We start from the raw sequence: 27023 nt of genomic DNA, 5'->3' as shown, positions 1-27023 counted from the left end.
GTGGATTAGAGAAAGTTTATAATTCAAACTGGTGCATCTACTCGTACTCGTCGTTTTCCGCTTTATCCGGGACCGGGTCGCGGGGGCAGCAGACTCAACAGAGACGCCCAGACGTCCATCTCTCCAGACACCTCCTCCAGCTTCTCCAGGGGGAGCCCAAGGCGTTCCAAGGCCAGCCGAGAGACATAGTCCCTCCAGCGTGTCCTGGGTCGTCCCCTGGGCCTCCTCCCGGTGGGACGTGCCTGGAACACCTCCCGAGGAAGGCGTCCAGGAGGCATCCGGTATAGATGCCCGAGCCACCTCACCTGGCTCCTCTCCATGTGGAGGAGCAGCGGCTCTACTCCGAGCTCCTCCCGGATGGCCGAGCTCCTCACCCTATCTCTAAGGGAGTGCCCGGCCACCCTACGGAGGAAGCTCATTTCAGCCGCTTGTATCCGGGATCACGTTCTTTCGGTCATGACCCAAAGTTTATGGCCATAAGTGAGGGTAGGAACGTGGTGGCCGGGTTGCTCCTCGCGGGACCCGGCCGGGCCAAGCCCGAACGAGAGACGCGAGGCCATCCCCCAGTGGGCCCACCACCTGCAGGGGGAACCGTGAGGGACCGGTGCAAAGAGGATTGGGTGGCGGACGAAGGTGGAGACCTCACTGGTGCATCTAGTTTTATGTTATTAAAAACAATAGATGCTGTTTGTTTGGATTTGTCTGTGAAAGCGACATGAACGCCCATGATGAGAGGATGAAAGCTTCTCAATGTCAGTGATTCATCACATCTGAAGCATAAATCCGACTCAAGTTTAGCAGAACAGGCGAACAAATAATGTCAGATGTTAAAGAAAGAGCAGCTAGTGTTCATTCAAGGTTAACTTTACCATCTGGTGCCGCTGAAACAGTTTTTAGCTCTGTCCCTCCTTTATTAAAGTAATAACTTTACATAATTTTGTATGTTTACGTGTGCATTAGTTTCTTTGCTGGTCAGCCAACTGGAATGAATTCTTGCATTGGGCTCAACTTTGACATTGTTCCACAGTAAAAAGCCCCAAATCATCAAAAAAAAAAGAAAAACAAGTGCAAAAACATACATTTTAAATTAAATAATTAATCTTTTCATGTACTTTTAGGAACATTTTTACATTTGTTAAATTTTTGACATAAGCTTACATAAAAAAAAACTACAATATAAAGCAACAGCTTTACCTTGTAATGTAATAATCATATCCAAATATTTATTAATGTTGTTTATGATCTAGATATTTTTGCTGTTGCAATGGTTCTTTTCCCTTGAAAAACGGGCCGTTGTGGCTTCTTCTACAGTTAAAATTAGACAAATTCAGTCTTTAGAGAAAAACAACTAAAACTTGCACCATGCAGATTGCAGGTAATTTTTGCACAGATCCTCCGATGGGTGTGGCTACCTGCTGAAATACGACAGACTGGTACAGGTGTGACTGGCTCCTGAGCAACGCTTCACAGCAGCTGATTATTTCAGGGTTGCTGGTTCTATATGCTGTTTGTGTTTAAGGTGTTTCAATAAAGAACATCTCAGTGGAATATAAATATAATGCACTGCTTGGCTCTGCTCGGTTCAGTTTGTTTGCATAAATCTGTGCGTTTGTGCGGGTGTGTGTGAGACTGCCAGGCTCTCCGGTCCTGGCAGCGATGAAGTGCACTTCTTTAAAAAAAAACATTGGATGAAAACTCTGAATACCGTCAGACTGCTGCAGCCCAGCGGCAAATTCAACCACACATGTTCACAAGTAAAAATGTTCAGAGGGTAAAAGGTCAGCAGGGGGTCGTCTTCCTGCCCCTGCCCCGCCGCCAGGTTCAGGATTAGTAGTGAACTATGTGAGAACCTGATTAGAGTCCATTAAACTCTCTTTTCTTTTTGATTCAAGATTTCATCTGGCAGCTCCAGGGTAATCCAGTGTTTCGCTTTGAGACCACATGATCCCAAATGTTCTGTGAGCACTTCCTGTTTGACCCGAGCAGGCCTCCAACCGGGACCTAGTTCCACAAACAACTAGACCCGTTACCTCCTTAACGAGCTACAAACTGGAGGATCAGGACGTGGGGGGCTTCTGGAGGATGCCCTGCAGGTCCTCTGGTAAGGCCAGGATGACAGCCTCGATGTGGGATAGAAGTTTGGACAGGGTCCCTGGGCGAACCGGGAGCTGCTCCCTCTCTGCCTGGCTCTGCAGCAGAAAACACCACAAGGCAGAGTTTAGATTCATTGTTCTAATTATTAGAGTTTTATATTATATATGTTGAATATATTGTGCTAACGTGCACGTTGACATGTGTGCACTGAACTTTTACTGTGAGAAAGGTAAGTCAGCAGAGATCTGAAAGCTTATTTAGAAGAAGATGCACTTAATTTTATTATTGCTTCCCGTCAAGAGAATAAATAGAGTGGCTAAAGATGCCATCTAAAGCCCTCCACACTGAAGCAATGCAATAATGGCTGATTAGATTATTCAGTTCCAAAACAACAGAGATTTTTTCAGGTATGGGCTAAAGTTTTCAACGTGGCCTGCAGGGAAACTGTTCAAAACAGCAGAATTCTTTTTTTTTTTTTTTAGTTTTCGATGTTTTTGAAGTTCTGAGCAGATAAAACCTGCCTGCTACCTTAAAACGTCCTCACTAGTACAGGGCTGCCTTTTTTCAGTGATCCTCAGTTTAAAATAACTTAAAGGAAACTAACAATCTGCCATCTGCTGCCTATGTTTGAGTTTGTTCTCACCAGTTTGTCTTTTAGCTTCAGGACCAGGTCGACCACCTCCACCTCTGTGTGCTTTTGGATTCTCTGCTGAAGGTCCTGCAAACAGAAAAACAGAGAGTTCAGCGTAGGCCTCATTCCATCTTGTCTTTCACTCCAACTCAAAACCCAAAATGTGCATGAAAGAAATTACTTAAACCTAAGCCTAAAGTAAAGTCAAGCATACACCTGGCATGTTTAGGTTTAAAGGAATATTTTAAATTTGCCGACATGTTTCTTCTAATATTAATGTTTTGGAGCGGCCCAGTCAGAGTCTTGGCTTAAATCAGATACAGAATCTATAGAGGCAACTAAAGATTAGGGTGATGGCAAGGAGACCTTCCAACCTCAAAGACCTGGAGCTGATCAACAAAGATAAATCATCAAAATATCGGTGGAAACAAGACAAAAGCAATATCTGTGGGAACATTATCACGTTTAAAGGGCTGCTGGGATTCAATATTTGGTAGGCTATAAAATATTTTAGACTTAACTATGTGAGGTTTCACATAAATCATTTATCTGATCGTCATACTCGCCTCCTCACAGAGAGCCTCGAGGTGCAGAGCCTCCAGTTTCTGAGTCATTTCTTTTTTCCTGCTCCGGAACCAGCCGTCAAAGTTTGGAGACTTCAGAAAATGCCTGAAAACAAAATGCACAGAAGTTTACATCGACCCTGAAGCTTTTATCACGTAGTTTACAACAACTCATCCTAGAACAGTTCACACCTGTAGAGTCCAATCCAGTCTCCTTTGAGTCTGGACGTGAGCTGGGGTCCTGCTTTCTCCAGGGTCTTCATGAAGTCCTGCTGGACAAAAGGTCGGAGCTGAGGAGGACTCTTCCAGGGACTGATGGACTTCTGGAGAGGCATGAGGCTGGCGACATATCGCTCCTGCAACAATCCAACACAAAGAATGATCGCTTTCTCTGAAAAGTTTCAAAACTGAAGCCGTGTTTAACCTGTAACTTTAGAGCTGAGCTGTGCTGGATTAAAACATATAAAACCAGATGTTTTTATGCTAAATCAGATGGTTAACATTTACCAGAGGAATGATGAAGCTCTGAGTCAGCTCCAAAAAGTAGCGTCGAAGAATTGCATTTTGGGCCGCCGATGGTCTCTTCTGCTGGACACCCTGAAAAACCAAAGGCAAAGAGCCGAGGACAGCGGTTTCAGGCTGCAATGTTACGCGTTTTACAGTTTTGCAGTAACGCTGAAAATCCAACGGAAAATTTGTGACTTGAGTTAAATAAAAAGCTCGAAATAAATGAGCACAGTAAAGGTTTTAAGAGACTTTCCTTCAACTGAGGAAGATATTCCTTTATTATCCCAGGAATGATTTTACTTTTAAAATATATTCCTGTCTTGCTGCAATGAGGATTTAATCAAACTTATGAGATCAATACATGTTTTTATTCTCTACAACTAGTACTTTTGATTTACAGTCACATTCAATAATTTAGAATTTGCAGGTAATAAACTTCTTATTAAGCCCACATTTCTGTATTAAAATGTTTTTTATTGGTCTGATAAAATATTCTAATCTTAAATGTCGTTTTCATTAAGCAAAAAATCATCATAATTAACAGGAATAAATGCCTGAAAGCATCAGTCTGTGTGGAATTAATCGATGTAATGTGTTTCACTTGGTGATTTATTGAATATGACTATTTGCTGGTTATGAATAAAAGAAGCAATATTTTTTTGAGGTCACGTCCCTCTAACATGCTTCATGTCTATAACCGCTTATCCTTGCTGGGTCTCAGGGGGGCTTGTGTCCACCTCCAGATGTCACTGGGTGCAAGGCGGGGTCCACCCTGGACCGGTATCCAGTCCATCACAGGGTGACACAGAGACACACAGGACAAACAACCATGCACACACTCACACCTGAGGGCAGGCTAGAGACCAATTAACCTAACAGTCATGTTTTTGGACTGTAGGAGGAAGCCGGAGTACCCGGAGAGAAACCATGCAGGGAAAAACATGCAAACTCTATACAGAAAGACCCCAGGCCAAGATTCAAACCCTGGACCTTCTTGTTGCAAGGCAACGGTGCAACCAACTGCCCCACCGTGCAGCACTGGAAAAAACCTGACGTAAAAGCATAACTCTGTGGGGATGTGCCCCTGTGGGGAGGGGATTTATTGCATTTGGGTTCGGGGGCATGTGCTCGATATCTACAATATCGAGCACATGCTACCACATGCTAGCACAGACTACCTCTTGAAGCTCATCAACAGAATACCAAGAGTGTGTGGAGCAGTAATCAAAGCAAAAGGTGGCTACTTTGAAGAACCTAGAATATAAGACATATTTTCAGTTGTTTCACACTTTTTTGTTCAGTATATAATTCCACATGTGTTAATTCATAGTTTTGATGCCTTCAGTGTGAAGCTACAATATTCATAGTCATGAAAATAAAGACAACTCTTTGAATGAGAAGGTGTGTCCAAACCTTTGGTCTGTACTGTATATCCTGGTTGGGAGTGGCCCTGTGGGGAAATTAATGTTGGGGTTCATGTGGGATGGGGGGCTCATGGAGTTGAGATTGTAATTCAGTGTGGGGTTGGGACTTTTTCATCCTGGGACAGCTCTGGTTGGCAGGCACATTTGGACCAGGTATACCCCTCTTTTGTTCGTGGCCTCCTCTCCGGACGGGGATGGGGGTCGTATGGGGCTGCGGTCATTTGGTTTCGGACGGTGCTAACACTAGCCAGGGCTGGTGGTAGGCTGGTCTGTCTGTCTCCGCCCCGGAAGGAGGGGGACCACCTCCTGGGTCCGTTGGGTGTGTGGGTGCGAGTGTTTTTATGTGTACGCATGAGGGTGGGAATGTGTGATTGTGCCTGTTTTTTGTGTCAGGTTGGGTCTTGGGCTGCTTCCTTTCCTGGATCAGCATAGGCCCCCCATCAAATGTTGGGTCTAATTCCTCCCTGCCACACTACCTGTTGATGGCTCATGTCTCTGCCCGCTGGTTTATAGGTGGTTTTCGGTGTCCAGGTCTGGGTGCTTTGGTGTGTACCGGCTCACTTCCTGTGGCTGCTTGGCTCTGTTGGTTCTCTGCTTGGGGGGATGAGGTGTAGGGCTCTCTTATACTTTTCTCGGGGGGGGGGGGGGGGGGGGGGGGGGGGGGCTGTGTTCTAAATGCCCCCCATGCTCTGGGGGGCATTTAGATGTCTAAGGCTCGGATCTCCTCCGTGTCTGTGGCTCCTCACACACTCTATTCCATTTTCTTAATGGAGAAACCTTATGTACTCAAGCGCACTCACACTTACACCCACAGGTGTTAACGGATACACAGATGTTCTATATGTTCTATGAGCCGGAGTTACCACCAAATACATCTTGGATTGTTTAGTAACGTGCACTTTCCGGTAACATTGCTGCTGTTTTATATGTTTCTGCAGGTGTAGAAGCAGTCTTCTAGGGTGTTATCTTGTATTATCTTTTCGTTCTTTCTTTCCTCCATTCTTTTCTCCTTCTCTCTCTTTCTTGCTTTGCTTGTTTTTTCCCCTTTTTGTTCCGTCTCCATTGCAATTGAAATGAAACAAAGGAGTTTCTAATAAAGTTTTTTTTAAATATATGAAGCGGAGCATTATAACGTAGCCGCAATGCTCCACTGGTGAAAGTAAATCTGTTGGGCTTCTTCTTGGCATTTAGACAACAATTCTGAGTGCTCTCAGGGCACGTAAAAAAAAAAAAAAAGTGAAAGCACAACTTCGCCCCCAGACAAAAAAATGCCACCAAAGTGGGCGGTGCCAAGAGAGACAGAGGGGCATAGCCAAGTCTGGGGATGGGTGGAGGGGTTAAGCGGGATTGTGGTCATAAATACAAGGGACAGTAGCAGCTAGCTTAATTTCACATATTGAAACATGAAGAGTGAGCAGAGCGATGCTGGTATATAGATCTTTTCAGGTGAAGGATTTTTCACCCTCCTCGTTACCAGAGGTCGAGGGAGGCTTTTTGGAGATTGGACCGCTAGCTGAAGGTGCTGACTTGGCGAAGGCCGAAGCCGGCGCTGCCGAGGCGGTGGAGAAGCAATTCCAACTCCTGACTCGCTACGGGGTAGTGCATCTAAGTGAGATGGTTTTATACTCGAATGCGGGGGCTGTGACCTAAGCATGTACCAAGCTGTACTGTTTAAACTAATTGAACCAAAATTCAACCGCAGTATCCACCGTTCAACCCAAAGAGGGCAGCACTAAGACAGTTTTAGGACAAATATTGCAGAATTAAACAAGCTTACATGAAAATGTAAGAAAATTCACAGTAACATAAAGATAGCACACTTAAGGCTCAGTTTATACTGTTTATCTGCAAAACAAGTTGACTTGAGTTCCTCTTGATGCTGTTTTTACTCTCAGTTAATCATATTTAGCTGCAGCTCTTATCTGAGAGGAAGGAACCGGTTTGTGCAAATTTTCATCAGTAAAATTATCTAACAAAAATCTCTTTGCTTCTATCAGACAGCAGAACCGGAAAGGAAGCAGCAAAACAGGTAGGAGAGATGTTCAAACTAGCAATAAAGGCCTTGAAAACCAAATGGATGCCAATGATGCAGAAGATAAAAGATCTAATCTGCAGATGTTTTATGACTCCTTCAGCCCACATTGCTTCAAACAAGCAGCAACACGTGAGAGGCACTGAGGAGAGACAGTTTGTTACCTTCTGGAGCTGTTTGATGATTTCTTCATCTTTGTTGAGATATGGCTTGTATGCAGTGTACACACCTGTGATGAATACACACTGGAATCAGCTCACAGAGGCAGAGCATGAGATCACCTAGAGATTCACTAATAATTCAAGCATCAGAGAATAAAGAAAATATTTACCAGGTTTAGAGTCCAGAGTTTTCAGATTTTTCAGTTTCTTCACTTTCATCTGCTTGGCCACTTCTCCTGGGAGGAACAGACATTTTAAAACACGATAGAAGGACTTATCATGGATGAGCTCCACTAAATGATTATAAACTGCACCAGTGCAGCCAGGAGAACTAAAGAATCCAACATGAAATAAACATCTAAATTCATTTCTAAACACTGCAGTTTAAAACCACTGCTGTCTTTTCCCTGATTACATCCAAGATGTTAAATAAAATTATTACTGTATCTGTAACGCTTACCTGCTTGCTTCATGTCTCCGATGCGGATGATGTGCGGCCAGTGCTGCAGGGTCTTGGCGAAGAAGGGATTGGTCACTCCCAGAATGACCGACGGCCTGCAGATTCAGAGACGCACAACTCAACTAATTTCATTTATTTACGACAGGAAAACACAAGAGTTTTACTGAGCAAAGTTCTGCACTGAAATCATTGTTTTTAGTATTTTAAGATGTGGAGTAATGAGATTACACTGGTTACTGCTGGTTCAGCTTTATGTTTCTGAAGGTAAAAGCCGCTATCGTGTTTGAACAAAATGATGGTCCAGAACATCAGTTTTAAAACGAGATAAAACTAAAGAGCCGGACGCTCTGGACATGAATGTCTTCAGAATAAATTCACAATACAGTTTTAAAATAAAAGTATAGTTTCTATGTTAATACAAACTTAAAGAACAAATTAAAATAAGTGACAAAACTTTAATAATAACAAATTATTTTATTTATTAGAGACATTATGGAGTAATCATGAACTTTCTCACCAATATATGGTGAAGTATTTGCATTATTTTTCAAAAGTGGAAATATGTTGGGAGAAAAACCAGAAAATAATTCAAACCAAGATCACAAAACTGTTTGCCGTCTCTTCTCCATGTTTTAAAAATGCCTGAAGAACGGTGTCTCCCAGTACTTCCTGTTGGGACTCATGTCTGTCATATTGAAATTTAAAGCCGGCCTCTCTCATTGTTTCTGACATTTTCTGTTTCTCTATAAATGGTTGAAACTGTTTTATTTCCCAGCCTTTTTCTAATTAAAAAACACCTGATTACATTTTAAAATGGAGCTAAAAGGTGTGAAGTTCATTAAGGCTTCAGGTCGAAACTGATCAATCATCCAGTTTTTCTCTGATTGGCTCTGACTGATAATCTGCAGGATAAATACAAAAACAGGACTTTCTCCCCGTTTCATAAATGCATTCAAACTGAAAAACAGTTTTTCCACTCCATAAACCCGTCAACCCAACAGAATATTCTGTCAAACACTTTGTTTTCAGTTCGGTAGAAATCAGATAAAGGACGGGGAAATGTGCTTTGATGCAAGATCGAGGCCAATCTTGTAATTCCTTCATCTTCTGCTGGTTTAAAACCTGTTTTATGGTCAATAATTGTTGCATTTAAATGCTAAAATAAAAATTCTGTAAATAAGCATGGATTTCTCATTCTTAGAAAGAAAACTGGAATCAGACAAAACCAGAATCAGCAGGTCAGACTGAGAAGTAAATGGATCTAAGTTGTGGCTGATATGATGGTAGACCAAGCAGGATAAGAACCTGCTGACAATCTGTAGAATGGTCTATTAAGTAGGGCGCTATAACTTTTCATACTGCAGAAAATGGCGACAGAAAACCCAGTTGAACATTTTATCAAACGTTTCCAAAAGCATCCAGATGCAGCAGGGCTGCGTCTTTTTAAGGCCTAAATCTGTCCTGCATTTTAAAATCTAGTGAGGTTTCCTGAGTTTTTTTAATAAAAAAAATACTGCTCAGACGCATCTTTGTGTGTTTTTGGCTTGATTTCTTACTAATTTCACCTGAACTCTTGCTCCTCTCTACCCCCTCCACTGGTTCTACACCGTCTCCTCTGACAGAACCGGACCCTCAGTCTTATTGTTAGCTTTGATATTAACGCCATCTTTATCTCCTCATTTGTATAAGTTGTTTTGGATCAAAGCAACCTAAACCTAAGCTAATTATATCTTTATTGTACTTTGGTCTTTATTTACTTATTTTAATATTTGGATCATAAATAACTTTTACACCAGTTGTTTAATTAAATTCAATGAATGCAGATTTTTAAGTAATTTATTATGATTTTGTTCTTAGTATTTGTGATGTTGCAACACTGAGCTGCTTGGTTTTAGATTCCTTGTTTCTCTCGAATCTCCTCATTTCTAACACTGAGTCCTTTAAACCAACGCCACCCGAGTTATCTGCTTGTTTCTGTTCATTATTTTCATGCTTTGCCTTGTTTTGCTGATTATCAGTTATGCCATGCTTGTTTGTTTTTCATTACCTCCCGTTTTCATACTCTGTAAAGCCCTTTCTATAAATAAAGATTAGATTATCCACATATTCTCTAACGAAGCTGCGTACACACTGGTAAGTTTTCTCGAAAAATGCAGAACTTTTGCTCCACCTTGATGGATGCTGACACAGCGTTACTGCATCTTTAACAGCATCCAGATCTGTTAACACAGCATTCCATCTGTGTGGAAAGGGCTCAGGCAGATCACCAACAAGCCGAAAGCCCCCCACTCCATCAACGACCGACGCCTCGCCAACGACCTGAACGAGTTCTACTGCCGCTTTGAAAGACAAAGGGACAGTCCTGCAACCATCTCCCACGACGCCCCCCAACAGCTGCAGCCACAATCCACCACCCCCACCTCTCCAACCTCAAGAGGGGTCTTGGCACCTCCAACCCCCACCCTGAAGTTCCCCCCCACCAGCCCCCTACCCACGCCGAGGACGGCTCTTTCCATCCAGGAGATGGACGTCAACAAACTCTTCAGGAGACAGAACCCCCGGAAAGCTGCTGGACCGGATTCTGTCTCACCAGCCAGCCTGAAGCACTGCGCTGATCAGCTGTCTCCAGTCTTCACAGACATTTTTAACACCTCACTGGAGACATGTCATGTGCCAGCCTGCTTCAAGTCCTCCACCATCATCCTTGTTCCCAAGAAGCCAAGGACCACAGGGCTTAATGACTTCAGACCCGTCGCCCTGACCTCTGTGGTGATGAAGTCCTTTGAGCGCCTTGTGCTCTCACACCTAAAAGACATCACCGACCCCCTCCTTGACCCCCTGCAGTTTGCCTACAGAGCCAACAGGTCTGTAGATGATGCAGTCAACCTAGCCCTTCACTTCATCCTCCGGCACCTGGACTCCACAGGAACCTACGCCAGGATCCTGTTTGTGGATTTCAGCTCTGCCTTCAACACCATCGTCCCAGTTCTGCTCCAGGAGAAGCTCTCCCAGCTGAGTGTGCCCGACTCCACCTGCAGGTGGATAACTGACTTCCTGTCTGACAGGAAGCAGCGCGTGAGGCTGGGGAAGCACGTCTCTGACTCCCTGACCATCAGCACCGGTTCCCCCCAAGGCTGTGTTCTCTCTCCTCTGCTCTTCTCCCTGTACACCAACAGCTGCACCTCCAGTCACCAGTCTGTCAAGCTTCTGAAGTTTGCGGACGACACCACCCTGATCGGACTCATCTCTGATGGTGACGAGTCTGCGTACAGATGGGAGGTGGACCATCTGTTGGACTGGTGCAGCCAGAACAACCTTGAGCTCAACGCTCTAAAGACAGTGGAGATGGTTGTGGACTTCAGGCAGAACCCAGCACCACCTGCCCCCATCACCCTCTGTGACTCCACAATTGACACTGTGGAATCTTTCCGCTTCCTGGGAACCATCATCTCCCAGGATCTCAAGTGGGAGCCAAACATCAGCTCCCTCATCAAGAAAGCCCAGCAGAGGATGTTCTTCCTGCAGCAGCTGAAGAAATTCAACCTGCCAAAGACTATGATGGTGCACTTCTACACAGCCATTATTGAGTCCATCCTCACCTCCTCCATCACCATCTGGTACGCCGCTGCTACAGCCAAGGATAAGGGCAGGCTGCAGCGTGTCATTCGGTCTGCTGAGAAGGTGATTGGCTGCAGTCTACTGTCGCTCCAGGAACTGTACACCTCCAGGACCCTGAAGCGGGCAGGGAAGATTCTGGCTGATCCCTCCCACCCCGGTCACAGACTCTTTGAGACTCTCCCCTCTGGCAGGAGGCTGCGGTCCATCCGGACCAAAACCTCACGCCACAAGAACAGTTTTTTCCCATCTGCCACCAGCCTTGTTAACAAAGCCCGGAAACCACCCTGACACTCTCCCTTTCCCCCACACCCCCCCTTTTTTTGCTGACAGGACACCTGTAACCTGTAACTCTATGAGTTACATTAACGCTCAGCTTGGACTCCTGCTTTACTTGCACAATGATCATCTGCACTGTTGTATTGCTCTTGCATCTTATACTGCTCTATATTTACTCTCACTCACTTAAAACTGTGCACATATATTTATATTATATTGTAGATATGTTTATACTGTTTAATTTGTATTTGTAACAAATTCCTTCTATGTCCAAAAACGTACTTGGCAATAAAGCTTTTCTGATTCTGATTCTGATCTGTAACCGTGTGGGCTCATTTTTACTCACGGCGCCTGCGTCCTGGTCGTGTACTCCTTAAACTCGCTGTCATGAATGGTGAAGTATGGCCGGAAGTCGCTGCAATAACGCAGTGGAGAGATGCAGCTGCAGAGAGAGAAAGAGGACGATCGATTAATCTTAAAACCGTTCTTCTGTCCATCAAACCAATTCAATTCAATTCAAAAATACTTTATTAATCCCAAAGGGAAATTAAATGTTGTTGTAGCTCATATGAAGGTTTCTTCAAAGAGCCGTTGTAGATGCTGATGGCTGTGGGCAGGAAGGATCTCCTGTAGCGCTCCGTCTTACAGCAGATCTGAAGAAGCCTCTGACTGAAGACACTCTGTTGTTGTAGGACAGTCTCATGAAGAGGATGCTCAGAGTTCTCCATAATGTTCTTCATTTTATGAAGAATCCATCTTTCCACAATGATCTCCAGAGGTTCCAGAGGAGTCCCCAGAACAGAACCAGCATTTTTTATCAGCTTGTTGAGCTTTTTTAAGTCCCTGGTTCTGATGCTGCTTCCCCAGCAGATGATGGAGAAGAGATCACACTCTCCACAACAGACTTATAGAAGATATGCAGCATCTTGCTGCAAACACCGAAGGACCTAAGCTTCCTCAAGAAGTACAGTCTGCTCTGTCCCTTCTTGTAGATGGGTTCACAGTTGCATCTCCACTCTAGTCTGTTGTCCAGGTGAACACCGAGGTATTTATACTCCTCCACCACCTCCACCTCTTCTCCCATGATGGAAATAGTTTTTGACTTATTCCTGTTTCTCTTAAAATCTACAATCATCTCCTTTGTTTTAGTCACGTTCAAGATGAGATGATTGTTTCCACACCATGCCACAAAGCGGTCCACCAGCTCCCTGAACTCATCTTCTTGTCCATCTCTGATCTACCCCACGACTGCAGAATTATCCGAGTATTTCTGCAGATGACAGGAGTCTGTCTTGTACTGGAAGTCTGAGGTGTACAGATTGAAAAGGAATGGTGAGAGTACAGTCCCCTGTGGTGCTCCTATGCTGCTGACTACCTGGTTAGACTCACAACCCTTCAGTCTCACAAACTGTGGTCTGTTTGTCAGGTAGTCTTTGATCCAGGAGATTGTTGAGGCCTCCACCTGAGTCTTCTGGAGTTTCTGACAAAGAAAATCAGGTTGGATTGTATTAAATGCACTGGAGAAATCAAAGAACATGATCCTCACAGTGCTGCTGGCTTTGTCCAGATGACAGTGGGTTTGTTGAAGCAGGTGTTTGATGGCATCTTCAACTCCAACTCCACAGCAATAAGCAAACTGAAGGGGGTCCTGATGGTTTATTGTTTGCTTACTCAGGTGGGCCAACAGGAGTCTCTCTAGGACCTTCATGATGTGAGATGTCAGGGCAACAGGTCTATAGTCATTGAGGACTGATGGGTGAGTTTTCTTTGGTACCGGAACAAGACAGGAGGTCTTCCACAACACCGGAACCTTCTTCTGGGCCAGGCTAAGGTTGAAGAGGTGCTGCAGAATCCCACAGAGCTGCTCTGCACAGGCCTTCAGGACTCTAGGGCTGACATGATCTGGACCTGCAGCCTTATTCCGATTCAGTCTCTCCAGTTGTCTCTTCACCAGACTTCTTGAGACACACAGGTGGAAGGGGAAGCAAAGGATGTATCATCATCTTCTGATATGGTTGAAGGCAAACATGTAGAAGCAGAAGGGTCTAGGGCTGAGGTGGAAGATAAAAAATGTGAGGTGTTACTGGACAGCTGTGGGTCCTGTGGGTCAAAGGAGGGTGGAATGTCTGTTTGGCTGTGAGCAGGAGAGGAGGATGCTGAGCTTGTTTCTGAACTGAACCTATTGAAGAATGTGTTCAGTTCATTGGCTCTGTCCAGACCTTCATTGGTCTGATCATCCTTCTGCTTGAAGCCTGTGATCTTCTTCATCCCTGTCCACACATCTCTGATATTGTTTTGCTGGAGCTTGCTCTCCAGCTTCTTCTTGTACACCTCCTTGCTGTCTCTTATCTTGACTTTAAGTTGCTTCTGTAAACTCCTCAATAATTCCCTGTCTCCCTCTCTGAAGGCTCTTTTTTTCTTGTTAAGCAGGTCCTTCAGGTCACTGGTGATCCAGGGTTTGTTATTGGGGAAGCATCTCACGGTTCTGGTGGGGATGATGTTATCCACACAGAGGTTTATATAGTCGGTTACACACTCAGTCATGGCATTGATGTCCTCTCCATGTGGCTGGCACAGTGCGTCCCAGTCTGTAGCCTCAAAGCAACCTTGCAGAGCTTCTTCAGCTTCCTGTGACCATTTTCTCAAAGTCCTCTTTATTACAGGTTGCCTCTGAACCTCTGAACAATGGGCTTATATTTCGAGCAGAGAAAAACAAGATTGTGATCTGATTTGCCTAGAGGAGGTCTTGCTGCAGAGATGTATGAGTCCTTGACATTTGCATAAAGCAAATCCAATGTTTTGTTTTCTCTGGTAGAGCAGCTGACAAACTGTTGAAACGTTGGAAGAGTAGCAGAGAGTGAAGCATGGTTAAAATCACCAGAAATTGCCACAAAAGCATTGGGGTTTTGTGTCTGTAGCTTAGCAACAACTGAGCTGATGACATCACATGCAGTGTTGGCAACAGCGGAAGGTGGAATGTAAACCGGTGAACTCTCTGGGTAAATAATATGGACGAAAACTTACTGCCAACAGTTCAATATCTGGACTGCAGAGATGACACTTCACAGTAACATGTCCTGGATTACACCATCTGTTGTTCACAAGTACTGCCAGTCCACCTCCTTTACATTTGCCGCTCCTCTTTAAATCTCTGTCTGCTCGTATGGTTAAAATGTCGGGGATATGATCCTGCAGCCATGTCTCAGTAAAACACATAATACTGCATGCCCGGTACTCTGCCTGGGTCCTTTGTAGGGCTTGGAGTTCATCCAACTTGTTTCCCAACGATCTCACATTGCCCATCATAATCGACGGAAGAGATGGTTTGAACTTCCTCCTTCTCTCTCTTCTCTTAGCTCCTGCTCTGCATCCACGGTGTCTCCTTTTCAACTCATCGGGGATTTGGGGTTGTAGCTGAAGTATTATTTGAGCTTTTGAGATATTAATCAGCTGCTCCCGGTTGTAAGAAACAACCCCGTTGCCATGGCAATGCATCATAACAAATGCTCAAAAATAGAAAGTATTAAGAAAAATCCTCCAAACTGCACAGCATCTGACACCGGAGAGGCAGTTGTCCAGAAAAAAATCAAAAAATCAACTGTATCCACCACAAGAGGAATAGTTCCCAAAAAAGAATAAATCAGAATCAAAAGTAACAGAGCTACTCCAACCTGCTGCCACCTTAAGCGGCGCAATTCTAAAACCAACCAGTTCACCATGAAACCAAAGATCTTCTGGATTTATGAGATATTTCTAGATCTGCGGCAACATGTCAGGCAGTAAAAACGCAGCTTTATCAAACCGCTGCATGACTTCAGGTGAGTCGGGAACCGTCTCTGACTCACCTGACCAACGCCAGCACAGTTTCTGAGGACTCTGCAGGCGACGGCGCCATGACAACAAGGGCCTCCCCTAACAACACCAACTCCCAAAGCATCTGGATGTGGAAGAAGACGGGGTAGAAGCACCTGGACAGAGAAAACGTTTATCAGGCATTTGCTACGGAGAAGGGCTGACATTATTGGGAACTTTAGTCCACAGACACAGTTTTACCTCTGGCTGACGTAGGAGGTAACAGTTTGGTTCCAAAGAGTCGTACAAACAAACTTTTTTCAGTTTAGGGCAGCATGATACTAGGAAAACAAGTAACTGCGATACTACAGCTGAATATTACAATGACGATATTAGCTACAATTTACCCACTTTTTACACCCTCCTTTCTTTCTGCACCTTCGCTGCTACTTTCCCTTCATTTCCTGTAAGCCTTACCATATCAGCCACTAAACATTTACATATGGTGAGCATCAAGGGCATATAGAGGCCACCCAACTGTCCAAATATATTCTTGGCAATCAGAACATGAATGCAAGGCATTTGAAATATTCTTTTCCAACCAAATATTGCATTCAAGCAGACCTTTAAGCCTGAGATTTCGCAAACATGGATTTCGCGACGTCAGTTGTGTTTCGATATAATGTGCAGCTTTAGTTTATTTCGATATCTTTTGTAGTTGTTCTGCTTTTACTGATTAAACTGCTGAATGACTGAATTTTAGAGGGAGGAGGTTTGTTTCTGACCTGGACAGAATAATTTATACAAAGACACCAGAGGACCATAACGACATTAGTAACCTGACCTTTTTATAAGGAGTGTGAATGCCAGTGGCATAAAATCCATGCAAAAGGCCAAGTTTCAGAAAAATTCAACACTAAAATGAAAACCTTCCAGGACAGTTCAGCCTTTACGTCACTCCAAAGGCAGGTTTCCAGCGTAGTTGCAGTACCCCCCACTGAGCAGCAGATGGGGACACAGAGACAGAAACAGTCTCACCTGAACAGGTCGACTTCATGGATGGTTGGGAGTACGATGGATACTAGACTGTCGCTCTGAAAGCAGAAATCCTTTTTCAGCTTCATGTGTGAAACAACAAATTAAATTAGACATGGACTCTCTCTGGGATGGTTCACCTGGGCAGACTGGACCAACTGGGAGGTTCCCGGTTTATCGTAACAGGTTGGGATTCGAACCTGCAGCGCATGAAACAATTAAATCCAGTAAATGACAGTCAGAGCTGCAGTGAATCTCACAAACTCATAATATGTCATGGACAGCTTTGTCAAATTCAACATCATAACAGAACCAAAGAAATCCCTGTTAATTTAGGCATTAAATTCATGCTCTACAAAAATAAAAAGAGAAAGGCTTTTTCTGTGTGGCACATAATTACAACAAAACCTTTTGACACCACAAATAAAGCAGTTTCAAACATTTTTCACTGACTAAAGTGAATAAATTATGGATGCGGAGAGGAAAATTAGTTCCTGGCAGAGAACAGAGAACAAAGAAACCAGTGCATAATAACAAAAATATCCACATCCTGTTTCTTGGTCCCACCTCAGGTTGTAGATTCACTGCTACACCTTTTACCATCCTGATCTGGTCTAAATAAGAACATCTGCTTGTTTCTGTCCATCAAGCTTGTGTGCGAGTACCTTGATGACAACGCCCATTGTTGGCAGAGTGAGGACTCTTCCAGGATGAGGCGCTGGCCAGCGGTCGATGTCGTTACATGCTGTCAAACACAGAAATCACAAAAGACTTGAGAAAAAAACCTCTCTACTCTGTCACATTTAGCTACGCGGAGCGTTAAATTGAAGTGTTTATGTCCCCTCAGCAGTCAGCGTTTTATGAACAGACCTGCTTTTATGATTATCTGCCAGAAAACACATCTAGTTGAAACTGTTTCAGATTAAGAGAAAACACTGTTAGACAATAAATTATTAAACTGTTCATAATCATGTGGAAAAACATTAGAGAACAGATGACTCCATTTAGGTTGGAGTCTTGCTTGAGTAAAAAGAGAAATATTTGATTCCTTCTGGTTCACACAGTGACCCAGAAACTGGTTTTACATGAAACCAGCAGAAAGACGCTAACAGAGGGGTTTAAAAGTGGGTCTAAGGTTTGTTTTCCTTTCACACCATTATATAGTGCTTTGCTAAAGTCTTCACACCCTTGAACTTTTTCACATTATGTTGATTTACAACCAAGAACTTTAATGTATTGTATTAGACGGACTAATACAAAGTAGAGCGTCTCTGAAATGGAGAGAAACTAAACATGATTTTAATTCTTCCTATTTATTAAATCTTAAAAGTGCGGCATGTGTTGGTATTTTGCCCCCTTTCCAGTGACACCTTCAGATGAACTTCAGTACCACCAGCTGGCTTCAGTAGTCACCCAATGATTAAACAGGGTGCAGCTATGTGTAACCCCAACTGTTCATGTTGAAAACATTATGGAACAAACAGCATCATGAAGCCCAAGGAACTCAGCAAACAGATCATGGAGAAGGTTTTGGAGATGTTTAAAGCAAGGTTAGGATAGCAATATCAGAGTTCTGTTCAATGGACCAAGTGCAGACCTACCAAGACATAGACGTCCACCTAAACTGACAGGCTGGGCAAGGACAGCATTAACCAGAGAAGCAGCCAAGAGGACCATGGTAGCTCTGTCCACAGGACGAGTATTAATGAACAAACCATCCCCACAGTGAACAAAGGTGGTGGCAGCATTATACTGCGGGAATGTTTTCTTGAGGAGGGACAGCTGCTCGTAGTTGATGGGTAGATGGATGGCGCTAAATCCAAGACAACCCTGGAGGAAAACCTGTCAGAGGCTGCAGAAGACCTAAGACTGGGGTGGAGGTTCAGCTTCCAGCAGGACAACCACCCTGAACATACAGACAGAGATACACTGGGCTAGTTTGGATCAAAGCATATTCGTGAGTTAGAATGGCCTAGTCAAAGTCCAGACCTAAATCCAACAAAGTCAGTGACAAGATTGTAAAACTGATGTTCATAGAGGCTCTAGGGCTGCACAATATATTATTGTCAAGGTCACATCGCTGTACGTAATCTACGTATATGGAGGCAGGATAAATATATTTTAGATGGTAAAAACTCGGTAAGGTGGTCAAGTCGTTAAGAAACTACATTCAAGTCGTTAAAAGCCAAAACTGCTGACGTCGGCCACCGGCAACTATCTCAATAAAACCATGTTGCTGAGATCACTCATTGTCTGGGGTCTACGGCTGCTATGAACCCAGAACAGACAGGTAATAACACAGATACCTTTCTTTTTAATTGCAAGTTCATATTCGTGACATTCAGAAACATTAATTTATTAGTACAACACATGCTTTCCTGATATGATGCAACCTTAAGATGCTGTCCATCCAATCTTACTGAGTTTGAGCTACTTTGCTGAGAAGAATGGGCAAAGATTTCAGTCTCTAGAGACATTCCTCTTGCAGCCTAAACTGCAGCGAAACAGTGTTGACTTAGAAGGACTGAATACAAATGCATGCCGCAAATTATTTGTAATACATTTAGAAATTAGGCATTATTTTCCTCCCACTTCACAATTATGCACCACTTTGTGTTGGTCTGTCACACAAAATCCCAGTTTATGGCTGTAATGTAACAAAATGTGGGAAAGATTAAGGGCCACCTGATATTAGACCGTTTCATATCTAACGTGTGTTCACAGAGCTACAAGACAGAGGTTCAGACTCACCAGCCTCCAGGCAGGGCTCCTGCTTCTCAAAGTATTCTGGAGCCATGATCTTCAACAGCGAGTGGAAGAAGGTCACATACGGCAACTTACTGATCAGGACTAGAGACTGCAATAAACAAGAAATTCAATAACAGAGAGAAAAGTCTGGTACCAGGAATTATTCTGCCAGGGTGGTTTTTATCACTCTGTTCTGGTAGCTGATGACTGATTCGTTTTATATGAATCCATTTGATCTAACCCAGGTTGACCCTTCAAACTGTCAAATCATTGCAAAATAACCAAATCCACAACATAAACTGTTTCATACACAACTAGGCTACAGATTTCAGTTTAATATGGTTGAACCAACTTTAATGCATCATCTCCAATTTTTTCCACAACCAGTCATTTCAGGCTCATCCCTGAACACTTCCCGCTCACCTGAAAATTATTCAAAGAATTGAAATGTGGGAATTTGACATTTCCCGAACTGTTAAATCTGCACAGACTGTCTTATTTTAATGAAAGGCAGCTGAAAATCAAAGAAACTGGAACTATTTATAGCAACAGAGGTGATGTTTCCTGAAGATAATTTAAAACGTGTGATTACAGGGAATTTATCAGCACAAGTCTACCAGGCTGATGAATTCAGAGGTTTTTACTCAGAACGGAGCTGCAGATCATCACTGACCTTCTGGAAGTATCCTCTCTTCAGGGATTTGTCTCGAACCTGACGAAAGTACACGTAGCCGTAGTAATGGCCTTGTTCCCGCTGCAACACAGACACAAATGTATACACAGCTGCATAAAAATGAGCCAAAACATTAGAAACAGAAGGAGAATGTGGTCATCTTGTTCCTTAAAGCTGTGATGTTTGTCAAACCTTCAGGCAGGGCGGTGCGTCTCGATCCGTATTTTCCAGGAAACATCCCATTGACGACTTCCTGTTGGATCCCTGACGAAAGCGGAAGCAGAACTGTGTGTCGCCAAGGCAACCTAGAAACACAACACATGGTTAAAAAAGTTAAAGACAGGGTACATGTGTTACTTCAGTGACATTTCTCCTGGAGGCTGTTGGTCATTTCACAACATGGACATCAAGCATGTTTGTCCTGTTGAAGTTCTCCAGGTCTGGTCAAGAAATACTGCAGAGCTGAAAAGACTCCACAATGATCAGGTATAACACCTGGAGAACCCGGAGAACACTTTCAGCTAATCAGGTGTATATAGGCAGAGCTGCCTCCACCTTGAACTCACCTTTCAACCCCACCACACACCTCACCGATGTCTCGCCGTCACTGTACATGTCCTGGACCAGCCTCTCTTATTTTCTACCACAGTTCCTCTCTTGGCAGCCTATTCTTTGCTTTTTATAGATCAGTGATGTTTTAAACAGACATGGTTTGAATCATCACTGAAATAACTGGAGAGTTCTGCTTCTTACAGCTGCATCTTATATCATCAAAAACTTTTCTTTCAAGCATTTATTCCTGTTAATTTAAAAGACTACGGGTCACTCTAAAGAGACTCCTGATGTAGAGACAACATTGGAGGTGTTTTACCTGGACTAAGTCAAAGAGGACCTCACGGTCACCTGGGGGCCAAAATCCTCCTTATAGAAGAAAAAAACATTTTCCATTTTCATCAAGCAGGATATTTCAGAGAACCTCGTGTTTCTCGTTGCTGACCGCTATCAAAGCCACCTGGGCTTCCTGAATACCTCAGGAGAACCACCAGCTGATCTCTATGCCACGCTGCACTGATGCAGTAATTCATGCAAAAGGAGCCCCAACCAAGTACTGAGTGCAGATACTGCAGAGTACACGGACAAGTTGCTCAGCAGGCAGACATTCAGCAATAAAAATCTTTTTTGGGTTTTATGTAATAGTTTAATTTTCTGAGACTGATGGATAGATTTTCAACAACTGTAACCCAGAATCAAAATTAACAGAAAAATCTGAAATATATCCATCTGTGTTTTGAATCTATATAAAATCCAAGCGTCACTTTTTGATCTGAATCACTAGAATAAATGATCTCTTTGATGACTTTCCTATTTATTGAGTTGCACCTGTATTTAATACTAGACGAGACATTAACTGAAATTACATCAAGCCTCAAAGAAATGCTTTCCTGTGTTTGGCTTTCGTCAACCAGATTAATATTAATCTGATTCTCCTTCCTAAAATTAAATTTTTTTCCTGTTAAATTGTTGATTTTTTTTTTCTGATACTTTCATGATAAAAGTTTATATTTTCTTATTTGCCTATATAAGCCTGTTTCATTAAACTTTGAAACTTTCTTGAAGAACATTCTGAAAGTCGCTCTTATTTTGTACAATGAGAGAAAACGGTTGCCTTTTTTGCTTTTATTTCACTTCACATATCAAATTTAAAGTGATTCAAATCAAAAATATTAGTTTCATGACATGCATTTTGTTGCTTTGTTGTATTTTGTTTGCTTACATAAGTGTCTGCAGATTCCCGTTTGACTTCCTGGTATTCCAGGTTCCTGACACAAAGAGGAAGAGGAAAACGGAAAGTGGACAAAGAGACATGACCCCTGGCTTTTCACTTCCCAGCTCAGACATATAGAGTCAGTTCCCACGAGCAGCGCCACAACTCCATGACGTCACGCTGCCGGGTTGCGTTCAAGAACATCATCCTCAGGAGCTGAACTACATCTCTGGCCCCCACCGTGAACTGATTGAATGTTGTCTGAATTAATCTGTCTCTGCTTGCTATAATCAGCGTGATGTACCTTATTTGAACCTTTGCTCCAGTCCAAAACATTCACAGAAACGAATCCACTGCCAGCACCGTGAATATTTAGGCATTACTGGAAAGTGATAAATAAAAGAGATTCTGATGATCAGAATCATTTTCTTGATTCAGGACTTCTATTGTAAATTCATTCTTGCCAGACGTAAACAGAAACATTAGTTTTCTCTCATAATATTTATTTTCTGATTGCAGATAAGAGCACAAGATTTAAACTCTGACATCTTTCTCTGATGCCAGCATTTCTGTATCTGCTTATTTTTGTAAATCCAGTGGAAACAAGCACTTGGATGGAGCTCTGCAGTAAGCGAATGATTAGCTGATTAGACAGCGAAGGTTGGCACAATCAGTTAAAACGTCTTAGTTTTTCTTCACGTCTTAGATGACATCTTCAGCTGGCTTCATGTTTGAGTTCTGTTTCCGATTTAAACATCCTCAGAGAAAAACCCCGGCAGTCAGTTTTATTTTAAGGCCAATGTGCCAAGAAGCAAATACCACAGAACTAACCATGTGTCACGATGTGTTTACATATTCTGAAAGTGGATTAAAGGGAATAAAAGGGTCATAAGGAGCCGAGTCTGAGATGCAAGTCCAGATTTTAAGGTCTCTCTGCTGCTGATGAATGTCTTCAGTAAGAGTTTTATATATTTAGCAGCCCTGAAAGCATTTTGCCCTAATCCTGCCACTGCACCGAGTTGCTCATCTTTAACACCTGCTGACTCATAGAGAACAAAAACACACCTGAGGGCAAACTCTCCCTCTGCTTTCACACGTAACGCCACAGCAAATTTATTCAGTGTGTGAGTGGTTTCAGGAACTGATCCATGCCCCTTCTAGCTTTATTTACTCTGATCAGGGGTGTAGCATTTTTAAAAAGGTCAGTGACTCTGTGGAGCTGACTGTTAAACACAAAGATCAAACTCCAAACAGAAGCCTGGCATTTTACTTAAAATAAATGACATTTATACAGAATTGCTAAAGAAGCTGGTTGTTCCCAGAGATCTGCATCCAAGCATATTTATAGAAAGTTGAGTGGAAGGAAGTGTGTGGTAGGAAAAGGTGCAGAAACAGGGTTAAGCCATCTATCAGGACATTTTAGAGCACTTCATGCCTCCTGCTGCGGACAAGCTTTATGGAGATACTGATTTCAATTTCCAGCAGGACTTGGTACCGGCCCACTCTGCCAAAGGTACCAAGAGCTGGTTCAATGACCATGATGTTACTGTGCTTGACAGGCCAGCAACCTGGGCTGACCAGAACCTCATAGAGAATCTATGGAGGTTTGTCAAGAGGAAGATGAGAGACACCAGAACCAACAAAGCAGATGACCTGAAGGCTGTTATCAAAGCAACCTGGGCTTCCTGAACACCTCAGCAGAACCACAGGCAGGTTACCGTCATGAAACGCTGCTTTGATGTAGCAATTCATGCAAAAGGAGAACAGACCAAGTAATGAGTGCATAGAAATGAACATTTCTGTTTAAAATATACTTTTAATTACTTTAACAACTTAAGTCAGTTTTCCCCACTGCAGCTGTATGTCTAACGAGAACATAGGAATATGTGAGTTGGTTTTACTCCAAGTTTGTCCGGTAATGTCAGTGAGGTCATCCATGTTCATAAACAAAACATTTTCATTGTTATATAACAAATCCCATTTTATTACTGATGAAAACATATATTTGGATCAAATTACCCGCTGTACTAGTTAGAACCTAACTTTTTAAACAATGGCTCTTAGCATTCAGTTTCATCTTCACTCAGGTTTTTACTGTTCTGGTGCACAGAGAAGATAAGAGAAGCTGCTGAAACAGTAACTCACCTGAGTTGGAGTCAGGGAAGGAAAGGTAGCAGATGCTTGTTTTCTGAAAGAAAATATACTAATTAACCCACTGCTGACTGACAAAAACAACTGGAAAACAGCATCGTAATGTGTGCAGTGTCCGTTTTCCATCACATTTAGCATTTTGGATGTAGGATAAAATTTTCAAATTGGTCTGATCTGACCAGAGCACCTTATTTAAGCCCATATCAAACAGGCTGCAAACAGGACTTAAATAATGGTTCATTCTTGGCACTCCTCTATAAAAGGCCAGATTTGTAAAGTAATAGCTGCACTGTGGACAAATTCTCAAACTGTTGTTACTAAAGTTGTCATTAAAGTTGTCTAACAGACCTTCGGGGCCTTCGCAGAAATGCTTTATTTAGATTGCAATTAAACTACATACAGGGACTATATACTAATTAGGTGACATCTCAATGCAGTCAGTTGCTTTGGACTTTGTTTATATGGATCCAGGTGATCAGAGCGGAATACAAATGTACAAATGCATTATTGGAACAGTTCTCATATTTGTATTTAGAACCAAATATGAACCCCTGGTTTCATTTTTCTTCCACACCTACAATAATGTGTTGTGCTAACACATACAATCCCAATAATATACGTAGACAGTTGTGGTTTTACTGCATGACCAAAAATGTATTTACTTTTATCACACGAGTGGTGCTGTGGTTTAACAACAACTGGGTCCAGTAAAGTTTGACTGACCTCTTTCTCTGACAGTTTGGAATGATGAGGATAAATTACCTGCAAGAAAAATAAACAGTTACAGTAAAACAGGAGCTCATCAGTATTTACCTGTTAACAAAACATCATTTAAACATCTCAGGGTTTATTACTTGTCCAATAAAAGAAATGTAATTAACTTTTAATCTATTGTTGATAGAAAAACAATATATTTGAAGAAAATGACCAGTATAGGACATCATAATAACATGATGTGTATTCTGTCTTGTTTGTGCATGATTTTAAAAACGTATTTATTATTTTTGGATTCATTGAAAAAGTTGGCATTACATTTGACTGTACATGTACAATCACAAGCAACATATTTTTTATGTAATTAAAAGCTTAACATAAGAAAAATGTCTGAGTATTGCCTTTCTGGTTTTTCTGAAATCTTTATATCACAATAAACTGTTTCAGCTCTAAGGAAACAAAAATGATCATTAGACATTCCTATATGTAAATAAAATGTCAATTTCATTTGGGTTTTTGTTGCCTTCAGTACCAAAGGAAGTGAAATAGTACGACTAAAAGACAGTAAAATGTACTTATATAACTTGCATTGAAATGTCATCCTGCTGATGTCAGTGATCCAAACTACAGGATATAATGTGTCGGTTCTGACAGCTTTGGAAGGTTCCGAGCAGAAAGAGGAGAACCTTCCTCAAGTATAAGTTCTGGAACAATAAACATGTGTCTGTCTAACTGTAATGGATTTCAGAACCATGACCTTCTGTGTGTTCTTGGACAAAGTGTTTTGGACCAGGCTAACTTTAGGGAAGCTATCATTTCAACTGAAATTTAAAAGAAAACGATTTAATGTATTTTTGCTGGTTTAGCATAGTTTTGAAGAACCTTCTTGCTGATGTGAGATCAACTTGTAACTAAATCCGAATGAATAAGAGGTTTATTTGTGTATTTCTTTCCAGGACATAGCCTGAGCCTTTAGCAGCTGCTAACTAAAACATTCATGGCCGCAGTTAAGTTTTACATTCCGCTGTTTTTACCTCCACCGCCTGCCCCAGCTCCAGGTCGAAGCCGACCACACAGATGCAGTGCAGCCAGGAGGAGAAGCGGTCCCACGGAAGGAGGAATGCCTCCTCCGGCTCCTCGTCGCCCCCAGGCCCGGGTGGAAGGGTTATCTCCTCGGCTGGGGAGATGCTGCTAGCGTCCTGATCGTCCAGGTCCTCCGGCTCTTCAACCTGTTCCCCTACTTCCTCCGGGCCCTGCAGAGCCATGCCCACGGTCCGACACAAACAGTCTGGTTCTCTGAAGCGTGTTATTGGTCTAAGAAATTAGTTTGGTTTTCTATCCAACACCCTGTTAGAGAACAACCGCGGACAGCCGCAAAACAGAAACCGCTTAGCTAGCATTTAGCAATAGCAGCTGGGCTCCAGCGTCACGACGTTCTGTTGTTGTCCCTATATGACGTCATTACGCATAATCTAGAGCGTGTATGCATTTATTGGTGTATAACTTTAAACTTCAGCTGAAATACATAAACGTTTGAGATCTGATTGATAGAAAACTGCCCATGCTTTCACAAAATCATTATAGACTTTAGTCCACAGAATAAGGTGTCTTTGAATCCAGAGAAACTTTTTCCTTTTTCATTTCATGGTTTTCAGTATAGAAATAAAGGACAATAAATTGATTGATTGATTGATTCGGGTACTCTAGCTGAGGATATTATAAATGACTGTAGTTTTTATTTGTTGTCATACTGACAACAGTTATAAAACAGCCCATTTCTTTGGGGGAATTAAAAAGCCAAATACCAAGACACAAGATTTTCATTTATAGCAAAAATCTGAAAATTGTGGTATGCATTTGGATTCACTGCCTCCCAGTCAATACTTTGTAGATCCAGGAATACCCTGATTTCAGCTCCATCCAGCATCCAGCCCACACTGATCAGCTTCCCTTGCTGAAGAAAAGCATCCCAACAGCATGATGCTGCCACCACGTCTTTGTGGGGCTTGATATGTTCAGGGTGATGCACAGTGTTAGTTTTTCCCTACACAGTGTTTTGCATGCAATCCAAACGACTGTCTTCCACATGTTTGCTTTGTCCCCTGCATGGCTTGCAGCAAACAGCAACAGGGACTGCTTGTGGGTTTCTTTTAACAATGACTTTCTTGTTGCTACTCTTCCATTTGTAGAGTGCCTGCACAACTAACAGTTGTCCCATTTACGAATTCTCCCACCTAAACTGCTGATTTCTGCAGCTCCTCCAGAGTTACCAAGATGCCCCTTGGCTGCTTGTGATTAATGGTCAGATGATGGATTGATCATGAGGTGATGTTTAAAGTTCGGGGTATTGTTTTAGAACCGAACCCTGCTCTAAACGTC

General features: G+C 42.7%; 1 protein-coding gene across 1 annotated transcript; it reads right to left on the bottom strand.

The window, feature by feature from the left end:
• Positions 1-520: 520 nt before the first annotated feature.
• Positions 521-26060, bottom strand: dennd6aa (DENN/MADD domain containing 6Aa). Its single transcript, XM_047348783.1, has 19 exons — positions 25679-26060; positions 24654-24692; positions 23925-23967; positions 20207-20319; positions 20015-20095; positions 19345-19450; positions 17259-17338; positions 16734-16793; positions 16597-16652; positions 15612-15734; positions 12113-12208; positions 7873-7967; positions 7583-7648; positions 7416-7480; positions 3796-3885; positions 3481-3644; positions 3292-3394; positions 2738-2812; positions 521-2189 (listed from the first exon to the last, which is right to left on the bottom strand). The coding sequence occupies exons 1-19, from the start codon at positions 25907-25909 to the stop codon at positions 2058-2060; spliced, it is 1818 nt and encodes a 605-aa protein (XP_047204739.1). The 5' UTR covers positions 25910-26060; the 3' UTR covers positions 521-2057.
• Positions 26061-27023: the final 963 nt, after the last annotated feature.

This window comes from Girardinichthys multiradiatus, chromosome 20 (genome assembly GCF_021462225.1).
Source record: "Girardinichthys multiradiatus isolate DD_20200921_A chromosome 20, DD_fGirMul_XY1, whole genome shotgun sequence".
Lineage (NCBI taxonomy): Eukaryota > Metazoa > Chordata > Actinopteri > Cyprinodontiformes > Goodeidae > Girardinichthys > Girardinichthys multiradiatus.
The sequence above is the reverse complement of the archived record's forward strand: the minus strand, read 5'-3'. Positions and strand labels throughout refer to the sequence as shown.